The 15,999-nt window shown below is 41.6% G+C and overlaps 1 protein-coding gene across 1 annotated transcript in view; it reads left to right on the forward strand.

Moving 5' to 3' along the window:
* The window catches only part of dip2ba (disco-interacting protein 2 homolog Ba), a 44,959-nt gene that overhangs the window by 25,451 nt on the left and 3,509 nt on the right, over positions 1–15,999 (forward strand). Inside the window, exons 7-37 of the mRNA XM_062391866.1 lie at positions 278–397; positions 669–866; positions 1,242–1,333; positions 1,411–1,521; positions 2,273–2,396; positions 2,711–2,820; positions 3,216–3,318; positions 3,600–3,664; positions 3,771–3,864; positions 4,350–4,469; positions 4,604–4,718; positions 4,897–5,036; positions 5,150–5,286; positions 6,005–6,085; positions 6,177–6,304; positions 6,936–7,050; positions 7,297–7,498; positions 7,607–7,719; positions 10,391–10,471; positions 10,604–10,727; positions 10,850–10,971; positions 11,717–11,828; positions 12,242–12,351; positions 12,969–13,099; positions 13,200–13,368; positions 13,659–13,829; positions 14,261–14,322; positions 14,462–14,519; positions 14,641–14,715; positions 14,951–15,125; positions 15,846–15,969. Of these exons, the coding sequence (XP_062247850.1) occupies positions 278–397; positions 669–866; positions 1,242–1,333; positions 1,411–1,521; positions 2,273–2,396; positions 2,711–2,820; positions 3,216–3,318; positions 3,600–3,664; positions 3,771–3,864; positions 4,350–4,469; positions 4,604–4,718; positions 4,897–5,036; positions 5,150–5,286; positions 6,005–6,085; positions 6,177–6,304; positions 6,936–7,050; positions 7,297–7,498; positions 7,607–7,719; positions 10,391–10,471; positions 10,604–10,727; positions 10,850–10,971; positions 11,717–11,828; positions 12,242–12,351; positions 12,969–13,099; positions 13,200–13,368; positions 13,659–13,829; positions 14,261–14,322; positions 14,462–14,519; positions 14,641–14,715; positions 14,951–15,125; positions 15,846–15,969 (3,682 nt within the window). The remainder of the gene's footprint in view (positions 1–277; positions 398–668; positions 867–1,241; positions 1,334–1,410; positions 1,522–2,272; positions 2,397–2,710; positions 2,821–3,215; positions 3,319–3,599; positions 3,665–3,770; positions 3,865–4,349; positions 4,470–4,603; positions 4,719–4,896; positions 5,037–5,149; positions 5,287–6,004; positions 6,086–6,176; positions 6,305–6,935; positions 7,051–7,296; positions 7,499–7,606; positions 7,720–10,390; positions 10,472–10,603; positions 10,728–10,849; positions 10,972–11,716; positions 11,829–12,241; positions 12,352–12,968; positions 13,100–13,199; positions 13,369–13,658; positions 13,830–14,260; positions 14,323–14,461; positions 14,520–14,640; positions 14,716–14,950; positions 15,126–15,845; positions 15,970–15,999) is intronic.

The raw sequence follows: 15,999 nt of genomic DNA on the forward strand, positions 1-15,999 counted from the left end.
TCTTTATGTGTGTCTCGTGTTGTAGGTCTAGATGTAGAGAATCTCCTGTATTTGATTTTCCCTAATGCTCTAATCTGTGTCTCTTGGATAACCTTTTTCCCTTTCGACTCCTTCCTGCTGCTTATTCTGATCCCGATGGTGTATTAGTGTGTAGGGTTCTGTCTGCGTGAGGGTGTGTGATCAAGATTTGTGTTAGATTAGACTTGCATGTGTTTTGTGTCTCAGGTCACTTGTTTGCATATGTTTATGACGGTAGTTGTTCTTGGTGTTTGTTTAGGTGTGCCTGTCAATAGCAGGGTGTCCACTAAGATCCAGCAGCTGTTGAACACACTCAAACGGCCCAAAAGACCACCACTCAGTGAATTCTTCCTCGACGACTCTGAGGAAATTGTAGAAGGTGAGGCACATAGAGTTTATATACAGTTTTTTATGGGATGGGGGCAGTCACAGAAATATTCAAAAGTGTAAACCTTAATACATTTATCATGTGTATATGTTATACATGTTATATTAATGGAAGCAAAATTGGCAATAACTATCAATACATAATTTTGCACTAGCCAGAGATAACTATTTTAAACTAAACTGTATTGGTCAGGAATTACATGGAAATCCATTGCTATTAAATTGTTGATGGTAAACTTACCCATGTCTCTTTCGATGCCCAGTTCCTCAGCCAGATCCCAACACCCCGAAGCCGGAGGGACGTCAAATCATCCCTGTAAAGGGGGAGCCCCTTGGAGTGGTCAGTAACTGGCCTCCTGCCCTGCAGGCTGCTCTGGCCCGCTGGGGGGCCACCCAGGCCAAGAGTCCTGCCCTCACTGCTCTAGATATCACTGGCAAACCCCTCTACACAGTCACATACGGTGAGTGCAATAATAAGTCATTTACAGGCTTGCTCAACACAATCATTTTGTTGTACCTGTACAGTTCCCTTAAAGATTTCCTAAGTCACTTGAAGGATCACCTCAACTCATATTGATATCAGTACAGACAATAAACTGCAAAAATTTGTTCAGATATATGTTCACATGTTCATATAAACATATCCACCAAATGTAAATGTGAGCGAGTTCAGCTGAATGAATACTTTTCGGCCTGAGAAGAACAACGCCTACTGCACATTCCCTCCCTGTGTGGAGGTGGTTTGTTGAGTTGAGCTCTCCTTGATCAGTTATGCAACACTTATACATGATAAACTACAAACAGGACTTTTCAAAACTCTCTTTTCTTCTCTACAGGCAAACTATGGAGTCGCAGTCTGAAGCTGGCCTATACACTGCTGAATAAACTGGGCACCAAGACTGAGCCTGTCCTACAACCCGGAGATCGGGTAAGAGTCTGTCAGTCACCACTCGATGTGTAAAGTATAGAGGAACATGAGGGAAGCTAAGTGTTTCTGTTTCTCAGGTGGCGCTGGTGTATCCCAACAGTGACCCTGGAATGTTCTGGGTGGCATTTTATGGCTGCCTTTTAGCTGAGGTCATCCCTGTGCCCATCGAGGTACCACTGTCAAGACAGGTAAAGACATTACTGTGACGTCCTCTGTGTTGATCAATGTGAAATACACAACCAGATGTTAATTGGACCATATATAGATAGAGAATGATGCATGTTAGGTCTAATATTTATTCCTAGACTATGACAAAAGCCCAAAGTGTCGCTGGCTACATTGACTTTTAAATTTTTATGTCAGTGTCAGTCTCTGTTATCTTGGTTTTTATGGCAATTAATGAAAGTTAAACCAGAATAATTGTGACTGAACAACTATTTTATTAAAGCACTAAGCCATTTGATGCCCTATTTGTCAGAGCTGTGCCAATTAATTGATTAGCTGATCGTCAGAATAATAATTGGCAACCCTTTTGATGATTTTGGACTGGAAGCTTTTCTGCTTTTTGTTTTTGGTATATTTTTGTAAACATATTTTTCTTTGGGGTTTATTTTGTAGACAAAACATAACATTTAAAGTCTGAGTCTACATTTGAGAATGAAAAGAAAATATTTGTATATACTATATAGGAGATACATAAAGGATTAAGGGAATAATCATCAGCTTAATCTATAAACTTTTAGTTAGTGGAAGTACTAATTTGTGCATGAGATGTATATAATACCTCATTACTCACATATCCACATGGACCATTTGGATTCCTTATATGACCGACATACTGACAGTGAGGGAATCATCCTGGTTTTTAATTGCCAGGGTTTTGTTTACATGTGCCTCCCTGTGTGTCAAAAGTCTCCTCACCTTTGTCGCTCTCCGCAGGACGCTGGCAGTCAGCAGATCGGCTTCCTGTTGGGCAGCTGTGGTGTTAGTCTGGCGCTGACCAGTGAGGTGTGTCTCAAAGGGCTGCCCAAGACACCAAACGGAGAGATCATCCAGTTCAAAGGTCAGTCTGCCTAAATGCACCATCACCAATGCCGATGGCTCAGCAGGAGTCATATCTGTCTCAGTCTCTGTGGGAGCCATTGGGTAGACTCATTAAAGGGAAAATACAGTGTGATGTCCCAGGGCAATTTAGAGGCAGAGCATATGAGTGGGAGGCTGTGTAACCTCAGTGCTCGTTAGTTATTGGCTGTTTACCTCTGACCTTGCAACAAGGAAGTTACTGGCTGAACATTGTTGATTTAATGTGACTCCAGATTAGTCTACCTTAACACACTTTTGTATTTTTCTTTGTGGTGTTGTGTTCATGTTCACCAGGTTGGCCAAGGATGAAATGGGTTGTGACAGACACCAAGTACCTGACTAAGCCATCCAAAGACTGGCAGCCGCACATCCCCACTGCCAACACAGACACCGCCTACATAGAGGTACTCTTTAAAACATTCAATATTTAATTAGTTTTAGAATTTTATTTTATGTATTACAGAATGGTGTCGTTCCTATTTAAAGATTTAATATTACAACTCTCATAACTCGTTAAAATGTCTAAAAACGGTTAGACCTGTGCTACTAATTTTGTTGATTGGTGTACTGAGATTATTCAAACTCCCTAATTTGATTCAAGGTAATGGGACATTTTTTAGTTTGGTCACTGTTTGGTCTGTCTCTGCCATAAGTTCCGGGGCAAAGGGCGTGACGATGGAGGAAAAACAAACAGTTAGCCTGTCAGCTATTTTCCATCCCCTGTTTGTATAAGTTATTGGTAAAAGATCACAATTACTCATTTCCATTTGCTGCCGTTTTTGTGTCTCTTCCACCAAAGTACAAAGCCAGTAAAGAGGGAACAGTGATGGGAGTTGCCGTATCCAAGATCTCCATGTTGACCCACTGTCAAGCCCTGACCCAGGCCTGTAACTACTGTGAAGGTGAGAGCTCAGAACTTAATCCAACATAATATCTCCTGCTGTATCTCTAGAGTGAGATGCTGGAGCAGATATAATCTAAGCCTTAACACTCCTTTTACAACAGTTGTCAGCTCTTGATTGCATCTGCAGGATGTTTTATCATCAGCTTGTCTTTTCTACTGCTCAGAGAGATTCAGTTAGAAACACATGGCATGAAAAGCTGGGATAAGACTATGATTAGGATTATTTGGCTCGTGATTGTACATTTCTTTGCTGATGTTTCTTTGTGTTTTCTGTCTCAGGGGAGACACTGGTCAACGTGTTGGACTGTAAGAAGGATATGGGCTTGTGGCATGGCGTCTTAACGGTGAGACTGAATACATGAGTTTGTGCGATTGTATTGTTTATCCATACCAGCTGATCAACTTTAACTTCCTAGCATATTGACAACATGTGTTTATTTTTTCTTGCAGAGTGTCATGAACAGAATCCACACCATCTCAGTGCCATATGCTGTCATGAAAGCCTGTCCTATGTCGTGGGTGCAGAGGGTCCACATTCACAAAGGTTCAGCTTATATCCACTTTTACTTTTATAGTAAAGATGCTTTGAATAATAGTTCTCCATTAAGTTTAACAACAATCAAAATGCAGGTCTTTTGCAGCTCTCAGAAGGTTTTTTTTTGCATCTTGGAGAACTTGTGTCTTCTGTGAATTCAGGCTGTTTCTAACCCATAATTAATTTATAGACACTACCCATGTGAGAATTCAGATGTCTGAATCAGTTGGAGTGGACAATAAATGGGTTTTTACTCTCCCAGCCTTCTAATACAAAGTCTCTGGTAATAGAGCAGATCATTGGAGATTTCACAGTGACGGGCGTGTTGATGATATTACTGTCATGTGACTGGCCTGAAACCAGATGACTGACTGTCCGACTAATCCAGTTTCTCTCAGAAATCAGAAATAAGCTCCAGCCAAGAATAGAAATCTGTACAGACCAAGATAATTGCAATAAAACATATGTAATATGTCCTCTGTACCCTTTCATAGCACGTGTGGCCTTGGTGAAGTGCCGGGACCTCCACTGGGCTATGATGGCCCACAAGGACCAGAGAGACACCAACTTGTCTTCTATACGTATGCTTATTGTGGCTGATGGAGCAAACCCATGTACGTCTCTCCTGCTCAAATACCACACCTTTAAAATAAAAAAAACTACTATGGACACTAATTTTATTTGAATTGTGGATTTTGACTGTTTCTTCCCTGTTTTGATAAGATGTTCATTTATTTTTTGTTACCAGGGTCTGTGTCGTCATGTGATGCCTTCCTAAATGTGTTCCAGTCTCACGGTCTGAAACCTGAGGTCATTTGTCCATGTGCCACTTCTCCTGAGGCCTTAACTGTGGCCATACGCAGGTATCCTACATCTTTTCACTAATGTGCTGTAGCTATTTTGGAAATCAAAACTTACAGAACTTATAAATCCAAAATTGAATATAAAAATTACACAAAGCATGGACCAAAATTATGACAATAAGATATTTACAATTAAAAGAATGTTCATTAAACATACATTTTTCTGCCTTCCCTCAAGGCCTGGTGCACGAGGAGCTCCACTGCCAGCAAGAGCCATCCTGTCCATGGGCGGGCTGAGCCACAGTGTGATCAGGGTGAACACAGAGGACAAAAACTCTGCTCTCACTGTTCAGGATGTTGGCCACATTATGCCTGGAGGTTAGCAACTGCAGTTGCTTTTAATTGGCACTGCCTAAGTGCAGCAGCTGCCACATTAATTGTGCGGTAGTTTATCAGAATGCAGGTTGCTAAACACATTTTGTGCGTTTCAGCTCTGATGTGCATTGTGAAACCGGACGGGCCGTCACAGCTTTGCAAGACGGATGAAATAGGAGAGATTGTGATCAACTCTCGGGCCGGAGGCACCATGTACTATGGCCTGCCTGGTGTCACCAAGAACACGTTTGAGGTATGTCAAAGTAAAATATCATGTATCATCAACTGTCTGTATGACTCAGTCCACATCTGTTCTTTATATACTGAGCAAAAGGTACAATTTACCGACTCAGCACCCCTGAGGCGGTTTTGGGTAGAATGGCAGGTGTTTATATGTATGTCTGTAATTTTATCACCAAAGCATCACAGAGGGGTAAGTTACAGTCATAAAATCCTTGGGGTGTGTATTTGGTATTTGGTGGCTGCTGAAAGCCGCGTTTCTTGTATCTGGCCTTGGGCTTCATTTTGAGCTCAAACACATCCCTCCTCAAAGATATTTAACATTTGAGAATAAACTTCCTGTTACTCGGTCCATGTTTATGCTGCCACTTGTCAGATGTTTGCTGGAATCAGCTCCACTTCCCCTCATCCATGCCAAGAATGTGATCGTTTAGAAAATGGATGGATGAGAAAGAAGCACTGATTCAAATGATCCACTAGGTGGCGCCAGAGGTCTGCTATTGTATTTAGTCTCTCACGTAAGACTGTTCTAACATCCTCTCAGTTATTCGCCCAAACCCTTTAATGTGTTTTCATTCTGAACCTTTTTTCTATTTTAATTTACTGTTGAAAATAAATTTAACTGGCAATTATATTATGTCACTGTTCTTTTGATACTTTTAATATCAAGGTGAATTTGACAATACTGTACATGTTGGAATCCAGTGTCTGATCTCAATGCTAATCTGCAGGTGATCCCTGTCAACCAAGCTGGAGCACCAATTGGAGAAATTCCCTTCAGTCGAACGGGTCTGCTGGGATTTGTAGGACCGGTAAGCATGCACGAAAAAATAATGAGTCAGTAAGGAGAATGAAGCTGGGGACTTGTATTTCCTTGCTGAGGTAAATCTGTGTGCTCCACAGGGCAGTCTGGTCTTTGTTGTGGGGAAGATTGATGGGCTGCTGATGGTGAGCGGGCGACGTCACAACGCAGACGACCTGGTGGCCACCGCGCTCGCAGTGGAACCTGTCAAAACAGTTTACAGGGGGAGGTGAGACACTGACTGCTCCCTGTGAGCCAGTGTGTGTCTGTGTGTGCAATTACACCTCACAAGAGTGTGCACATGGACGCACAGGTCACACTGAGCATTCCAGCAATAAATGTACCCATGATAATCTGGAGTATTTTATTGGTAAAGTAAAAAGTAAATAGCTCCAGTGTTAACCCTCAAACTGAAAAATCCATTGATAGAATATCCGCAGGTCTTTGAATTAGTCACCTCAGGAAAAGACCATAGAAGGTATTTAACTAAATTATATTTTTCCCTTCCGTAGAAATGAACATAAGTTAAAACTAAAACTAAAAATCCCTCTGGCTGCTTAATCACTTAATTTCATCACTAGGAATGATTGTTATATGCAGCTTTAGAGTACTAACAACAAGATACACACACAAAAACACACACACACACACGTCAGCCCAGTATTGTATATCATTGTATTTGTTGGCCTTATCGTTTTTCATCATTATCAGCATTTTACAGGTATGTTTCTGAAAATTGTATTTAATTGCATTCTATAAGTCTGATTTGGTTAATAGTGCAGAAATGTTGCTTCAGCACCATGCCTCCTCTCTCTGTGTGGGAGATTATAGAGTTTGTGGTTGTGCTCAATCCCGTTCAGGATCGCCGTGTTCTCAGTGACAGTGTTTTATGATGAGAGGATCGTGATTGTGGCAGAGCAGAGGCCTGATGCCAGCGAGGAGGACAGCTTCCAGTGGATGAGTCGAGTACTACAGGTAAATCACTTCACCCTTAAATATATCACATCACATGTTTGTATATTCTATGATATTGTTTTGGACAGAATTTTGATGAAATCATGTCATAACTCATACACCAATAGGTGTTCTTCCTCCCTTTTATGTCTTTAGTTAAGTTTGGAAGTCCTAATGGATGAAATAAAAGTATTGATCCTAGTGAAGTTCTCAAACACCCAACATAATGTAACATGAAACACGATGTGATTCATATTCCCTGCACAGGCAATCGACAGCATCCACCAGGTCGGCCTGTACTGCCTCGCCCTCGTTCCAGCCAACACCCTCCCCAAAACACCGCTTGGAGGAATCCACATCTGTGAAACCAAGCAAAACTTTTTGGAGGGAAACCTGCACCCGTGTAATATCCTCATGTGCCCACACACTTGTGTTACCAATCTGCCCAAACCACGGCAGAAACAGCCAGGTAGGCCACCTCAGAATATATCAGTGTTCACTATAGAAATTGCAACAAGGTTTCTATTTAACTTCTATTATTCAAGAATTTAACCCTGATTGTTTCTGGTTTGCTCAGTGGATGTTGGTCCAGCTTCTATGCTGGTTGGCAACCTGGTGGCAGGGAAACGTATCGCCCAGGCTACAGGCAGAGAGCTGGGTGTGGTGGAGGACCAGGATCTGATCCGAAAGGTACTGAACCCCAACCAGCACACGGACACTAGAGCAATGATCAGACTCTTAGCTCTTAGTAGTGGAAGTAGCTTCTTTCAGGCTTATGTCAGGAACATGGACCAACAGCTCAAGAATTGTTACTATCTAAAATGATGTACGTCTATGACTCTCACATTAAAATCTGGACAGTGAGACAAATTTGTATGAACTTTATGGTGTTGCTTTTCTTAGTTACTCTATTTTACTATTTATCTATTAAACACTACTAAGAGTGCAAAGATTCAAAGTGCTTTCAAACACTATATAAACAAGACATTTGATGGCATCGCCTTCGGGTGTACAACATTGTGATTTAACAAAAATGTTTAAAATGATGTTTAATTGCACAGACAATTAATTATTAAATAAACTAAAATGATCAAGAACTTTATGAATTATGAAACGATACTTAGTTTCAGCTGCTCGCTATATGGAAACATAAACCTGTTGAATTTAAGCTCACGTTTAAAATGTAAATACTGATCTGTCTTCTCCTAAATCTCTGTTGTTCTGCCTTTACTTCGCTTGGGTTGGGCTTTAGCTCAGTATGTGGCCCACCATGATGGTAAGGCTCTAGTCTGCGTGCCCCCCCCCCTCCCCACTTGTCTTTGCTTCCGCTGCTTTCGTCGGTCAAATGTGCTTCTGCAGCCGTGACGGCACCGACGACCAGCAGCTACAGTTTTGGCCCCACCCAAAGAGACGACCAGGCAGACTCCCGGCTTGGCCAGCAGGGGTCCACACACCTAGATAAATAAAATACTGTTAATGAAAACAAGGCAGTAAATTCAATTTTCCTTTTTGAAATGTTTTAAAAACTAACTGCCATCACTGCCATCACCTTTTTAAAGTGGGAGTTGGCGAGCAGCCAACCAACTTTGTCAAATCAAAGGCTCAACAGTAAATTTAGTGAAATCTGGAGTTCAGAATTATTTTGCTTTAAGGAGTTCAGTAAACAATGATAAATCTATAAAAGCATATGTGATCAACGAAAAGCATGTGATCCTATGATGTATAGTGATCCATTACGATGGTATCTTAAGTATTAACTAGGAACATTTGGTGTGCACCTCTGCTCGCTGTGTTCACTGTGATGTTCCCATGTGTAGCATGGCTTGATGAGTGGTCGGGGCAGCCAGTCTGCATGATGTGTCTCCTGATTCATTGTCGACCAGAGCACGACCTATTCGACTGAGACCCCCTTCAGACCTGCTATTAGCATCGGTTATGTGATCCGATCCCAAGTGGTCGGCTCTAAGCACAGGTCCTGAGATGTGATCATGTAGACCACATTCTGAGGTGCTCTGCGATCCCTGTGGCCACACTCTTTTCGCCATGTGGGTGCAAATGTGCCCTTGAAGGACGCTCTACTCAGCTGGGGTCCTCTCACCCACCATAGTTTCACAATTAATCAAAAGTATTTTTACACTTCTGAGTGACCATACATTGATTTTTTATTTTGGCGTCATCCCAGTATCAACACTAACCTCCACAAAATTGTTATTTTAAGTTGGTAAAATCATCTTTCACTCGCTCGCACTGACACACACACAAACACAGTAACATCAGACACATCTGTAAACTCAGATTGGGTCAAAAACAACATTGTTTTTTTTCGCGAACACAAATTATGTATATGCTTATTCGCATGTACAGCTGGGAAGTGAAATCCAATCAGTAGCGTCACAGGGGACACATGCAGGACTAGTTTTCACACCAAGTGTGAACCGACAAACTAAGAACTGACCACTTGTGATCAGCTCTCTCTGGACGGATGTTAAAATCAGGACTGAACAGGGCCACTGAGAGTGGATGGCAGAAAGTACAACTCCAGCCAGTGATTTTGATATGGCCGACATTGTGTCTCTGCTGTAAAGGATGTTTGTATGCGTGGAGAAACATGGTGTTTACTGTCTTTTCTTATATAGTCCCTAATGTTCTTATTCCCTGTGATCTTTAGGACTTAGCTTTTTCCTGTTCTGTCCGTTCGTTGCACTCACTAGTTTTAACACTCCTGATCGAGATATGTTATCGCTGTGCTATTATGTATTTTAGAGTAAAAATAGTAAGAGTTTTATTCCGTTGAAGCCACTTTGCTGAAGACATAGTTCCATTGAGACGTTAATGGTTTGTGGAAACTGTTTCAAAGCTTTTCAAAGTTGTCATGACCCTTTGGTCTGTAAGGCCCTTAGCTTGTTAGTTTTTGACAGCGGGTCCAATTTGCCTCCATCAGGTGCAGATGGACCCAGCATGACCTCACACTTGGCAAAAAATATTCTCTGGATGCTCAGATTCTCCTGTTGTGTGCTTGTGTGTCTCCGTTTGAGGTCGAGAGCGTCACAGTAGACCCAACCTTAGATGCCCTTTGAAATGTTCTTTCCTTCTCTTCACATTGTCTGTTTGAAAGCAATACATTTATATATGTTGCTGAGAGGACGTTGCTACCGGACTGTTTGCAGGCCAGCTTTCGTGTGTTTCTATCTTCTGATTGTTGTGCCTCGGCACCGGCAACAGCCAGTGGTCGGAGGCAGTCTTTTTTAATGTATTCTTATTTGCCTCGTGATTTTAAATGTGCAATAAATATGTTAATTAAATGCACCCTTAATGTTAATGTGCTGACATATATGACAAATTCCTCTCTGTGCTTCTTCAGCACCAGTTCTTGTCTGAAGCTCTGCAGTGGAGAGCCCAGACCGACCCAGACCACGTCCTGTATGTGCTGCTTAATGCCAAGGTAAATTAAACACACACGCACAGACACACACACACACACACATCTTTTAAACTGGAAATGGTGCCATAACACTGATGGTAATCCATTTTGTTTGTTGTACATGCAGCTGAACTTCCTTTGTTTTTGCTCTAGGGGGTGGCAGTGTGCACAGCCACTTGTTCTCAGCTTCACAAGCGAGCAGAAAAAATCACAGCCACCATAATGGAGAGAGGAGGCCTCAACACAGGAGACAATGTGGTGCTGCTTTATCCCCCAGGTGAACAAACACTCACCGCTCATCTGTATAGACAGCCATTAAATTTTTCCATTTATCATACAGTGAAGAAGCACAGGAGGATAAGAGTTCATGAGTTTCCTCTCCATCTCTTACTTCTACAGGCATTGACCTGATAGCTGCCTTCTATGGCTGTCTCTATGCGGGGGTCATCCCCGTGACAGTGAGGCCGCCTCACCCACAGAATCTGGCTGCTACTCTCCCCACCGTCCGCATGATCATCGACGTGAGTACACCATCTGACAAGTATTTAATCATCAGCATTTTCTATTGCAAAGCATTACAAGAACATAATAGAATAAGTAGTGGCAATTTATTTAGGTATAGCTAGTAATACCATGTTTATTCCATCTTAGACGGCCATTAAAAGGATCATTGCACCAAAAGCACAAAGCAAACATATCAATTCTAACTATGTTACATATAATAATAACTATATTATTTAAGCAGAACTTGTTTCTTGTAATTTTGCTGAATAGATTTTTTATAAAACATCAATGAACCAAACAAAACTTAATAAAACATTTAAAAAATGTATTGCTATCAAGTATCAAAACATGAATCCTATACGAAAATGAACCTTACTTTTTTATGCACTCCACTGAACTGTTATAAATTTTGAAGTGCCCTTAAGCAAGAAACTGACTCCCACCCCGACTCAGTAAAGACCTTCGGCTGTTGACCCCATCAGTGATTTCCGTGGGGGGAAGCCAATAAAATTGAATCGTACCTCAGGGATCAATAAAGTATAACAATAATTAATTGCCTTTTATTCGTACGAGGATTTAGTTGTTGTTCTCACACGATGCTAAGTGTGTGTGTGTGTGTGTGTGTGTGTGTGTGTGTGTGTGTGTGTGTGTGTGTGTGTGTGTGTGTGTGTGTGTGTGTGTGTGTGTGTGTGTGTGTGTGTGTGTGTGTGTGTGTGTGTGTGTGTGTGTGTGTGTGTGTGTGTGTGTTGTTTTTTTTTACAGGTGAGCAAAGCAGCCTGCATCCTCACCACTCAGCCTCTCATGAGGATCCTCAGGTCCAGGGAGGCTGCTGCCAGCGTCAACATCAAGACGTGGCCAACCATCATTGATACAGGTTCCAGGCTCAAACCAATTGTTATAAGCATGATGTTGTGTATTTGACTGTCACAATGATTTAGTACAATAACTGAGACTGAAAAAATATATTCTACTTTTGGCAACAAGGTGACCTGTTTGCTTTGTGATTCACTCTGTCAGAAGAACCTCATGTAGAAGTGTCTATATATATATGTATATATATATTGAAATATTTTAGTAGCACACTAACCGCCTGTATAGATCATAACAGTGTGTTGCTTTTTAAATGTGCAGTTAAATAGCACATTTACATTGGAATTCAAACTTCCTCCCACTCAACAAAAAACTTTAATGAATTAGCATATGGTGAAAAGGAACACTCACTGCAAGACAGTGAAAGTGTGTTATTTATTTTCTTAAATAATGAAACCTGCTTCTTTCTCCTCCCAGATGATCTCCCCAGGAAGCGGCCTCCACACATCTATAAACCTCCCACAGCGGAGATGCTGGCCTACCTGGATTTCAGTGTGTCCACCACAGGCATGCTGACGGGAGTCAAGGTAAATCACTCTCACAAATCGTTGTTATCTGGCAAAACAGGGCTTAAATCAGTTCAGCCTGATTGATCTTAAAGGATTTTCTCACTTGAAAAAAGAATGGAAACCTTTGAGATTGAGTATGATTCCATATCCACAGATTTAGATTTTTCAATGAGTTAGGAGGAGATGTCCTTTAAATAATGTTTAATTTAGTAATGAAACTTTTGTTGAAAAGAAACGTATCAAGAGGATTCATTTTATGTTATAAAAATATTATATTCAAAACATTTTGGGACAAATTGATTAATTTTAGGTTAAAATTCATGATGTGAATCTACATTGTTGAATATGATTAAGAAGGGGGGAACGATGTAGTCATTGAGTCTAGATGCCAAAGTTGTCCGACGGAAATGTGTTTTATCAAAAACACAGTTTCAGGACTGCTGATGTTGACACATAATTGATTTTTACTTTAATTAAGCAGGTTGAGTGGATGCTTGTTAAAACTTGTTAATAGTCGTCAGAAATACCTCAGATATGACATGAATAATAACTTATAATAGGAAAATAGTAGTAACAGTATTTGCATATATATGACAATAGTATTTTTGAAAGTGTGTATATCCCTGTCTCGTCAGATGTCTCATGCTGCAGTCAGTACTCTGTGCCGCTCCATTAAGCTGCAGTGTGAGCTCTACTCCTCACGACAAATCGCAATCTGTCTGGACCCGTACTGCGGCCTGGGCTTCGTCCTATGGTGCCTCTCCAGGTAAAAGATACACACACAGAATCAATATCGTATTTAACATAGCTGTAACCTGTGCATGTGGCAGAGCTGCGATTGTAAATATGTTTTTTTTTTGGTCCAGTATTTACTCAGGTCACCAGTCCATCCTTATCCCTCCCCTGGAGCTAGAGAGCTCACTGCCTCTTTGGCTGAGTACGCTCAGTCAGTACAAGATCAGAGACACTTTCTGCTCCTACTCTGTCATGGAGCTGTGCACCAAAGGCCTCGGCACTCAGACAGAGATGTTGAAGGTCAGAATCACTCACACACACACAGGCACCATGGTGTTCCCCTTAAATGTTATCGCTGTGTGATTTTTGTCTTTACACCAATACAGTCTAAAGTTGACTGATAAACAGCTGTTTAAACATTTAAATCCTTTATATCACTGATATATTTTGTACTTTTGAAATGGACTGTAAGTGTTACATTAATCTGCTTGTTTTGATTCTATTCATCTTTATATGATCCTGCTTTTCCTGTTGTTGTCATTCATAAAAATGTTCCCTAATTCTGAGTGTGAATTACCCCACGTCTCCAGGCACGCGGTCTGAATCTGTCGTGCGTGCGGAGCTGCGTGGTGATAGCGGAGGAGCGGCCCCGTCTCACTCTCACTCAGGCCTTCTCCAAGCTCTTCAAGGACCTCGGCCTGTCGTCGCGCGCCGTCAGCACCGCTTTCGGCTCCAGGGTGAACTTGGCCATCTGCCTACAGGTTGGTTTCATACAGAAACACAGAGTTCATCGTCGTATGAGTTCACCCTTACACTTAAAGGTTTCCTAATTTATGTCATTGTTCGGTTCTCTTCATTGTATTCTTTTTTGTTGAGCTTTTAATCACCTCTGCCAAAGGTTATGGTTTTACCATTCGTATGTTTGTAAGCGAAACATGAAATGATCCTGGAATTTCTTTAGTCTTTTTGATATTGCAAGATTTTCACTGATATACTGAGTACCTTTCCAGTTTGACACTATTTTGGTCATATTTCAGTGCTAGAAAACTGGTAAACTGGACTTGATTGAGAAACTCAACCATAACTTGGAGGACTGAGACTCTTCACAGACCTACTCCAACCTTTTCTCTTGATGAAGGCAGAAAAATGTTCTGTACATTTTCTCGATGTTTATTTCCCTCTTTGTCGTCAGGGCACTGCGGGACCAGACCCCTCCACCGTCTATGTTGACATGAAGTCTCTGCGTCATGACAGGTAAGACTGGAGACCCGTGTCACCAGTACAAAGCAACCGACAAATACATCCCTGCATGTTATGAAATAATGAAAACGTGATGGCTCAGTCCAATCCGACAGAATAAATACACAGGCCATCTTTTGTCCGTGTCTCTCAGGGTGAGACTGGTGGAGCGAGGAGCGCCACAGAGTATTCCACTCATGGAGTCTGGCACTGTAAGTATTGATTTCGGACCAGTGAAACTCGTTTTTGCGGTGGTCACACTGGCCACAGACCCAGAGAGGTAATGTAAGTGTAATAACCATAAAGCTAAAGCTTCCTCTTATGCTCTACAAGATCCTACCGGGAGTGAGGGTCATCATCGTCAACCCAGAGACCAGAGGTCCGCTGGGAGATTCGCATCTTGGGGAGGTGAGAGGGCAGAGAGGATAATGGGCTAATGTTATCTGAATGTTTCCCCTGTGTAATGTTTTCTCTTAAGATTCTGCAGCAAAAGTGACCATGAGTAGTTTGGTGGTTTCAATCTCAACGATTAATTTGGCTTTTTATAAATTTTTAAATTTGATCAAATGTGTTTTTTTGTTGAATTGGTTTGCTCACATTTGATCAAACACAGAAATACTCAAGCCTCTCCGCCTCTATTTAGATCTGGGTGAACAGTCCTCATAGCGCCAGCGGCTACTACACCATCTATGGGGAGGAGAGCCTGCAGGCCGATCACTTCAACACCAAGCTCAGCTTCGGGGAGCCCCAGACTCTGTGGGCCAGGACGGGCTACCTGGGCTTCATCAAGAGAACGGAGCTGCTGGATGCAAGTGGAGGTGAGAGGAGGACATCTGATAAAAGTTACTACCAATCCAGTGTAGTAGTATCAGTAAAGTACCAAAACAGCAACCCATTGATAAAAGCATGGATTGCAGTTACGTAGCGCTTTTAAATATACACTCAAATAACTTCACATTACAGTTCAGCCTCACTCATTTATATAAACACACACAGAGCTGATATACCTCATCAAGCACTATTACTCTCACATCACATTCACACACTGACGGAGCAGCCATCAGAGGCAGTTTAGGGTTCAGGGTCCGAGGACTCTTCCACAGTCAGACTGGTAGAGGTGGGAGTCCAACCATTGACCCTCAGCAGCTTTGATTTGCAACAATATCTACAGTGGCAAAATATAATCATGAATATTTAAGCCATAGATACAAGGGTGTTAATAATATGGCAAACTTATGCAAGTAGATATGTGTATCCTAACTCTCAGTACAGAGTTCCAATGGGGTGTTAAAAGTTTAAACTTCAATAATCAGAATTTTAGCCCTTTTAAAAGTCATGTATGTAAAGATATAACATAATAATAGGGTTATTGTAAGTAATTCTGGGACTCTGAGATTCCTTCATATCTTTAATGTCATTCATTATTCTCTTATAAGGTAACATTTTATAATTTGCAGAAACCCTGCAGCGTATATTGTCATATCACCCAAGTCCATAACTGTGAGTCATGAAATCCCTTTTCCCCTTTTCTGCATCAGATCGTCATGATGCCTTGTTCGTGGTGGGCTCTCTTGATGAAACGTTGGAGCTGAGGGGATTGCGTTATCACCCCATCGACATTGAGACGTCTGTGTCCCGAGCCCACCGCAGCATCGCAGAGAGGTGAGGGTCGGCCTGTTTCTTGTGTTGTCT

This window comes from Platichthys flesus, chromosome 7, assembly GCF_949316205.1.
Source record: "Platichthys flesus chromosome 7, fPlaFle2.1, whole genome shotgun sequence".
NCBI lineage: Eukaryota > Metazoa > Chordata > Actinopteri > Pleuronectiformes > Pleuronectidae > Platichthys > Platichthys flesus.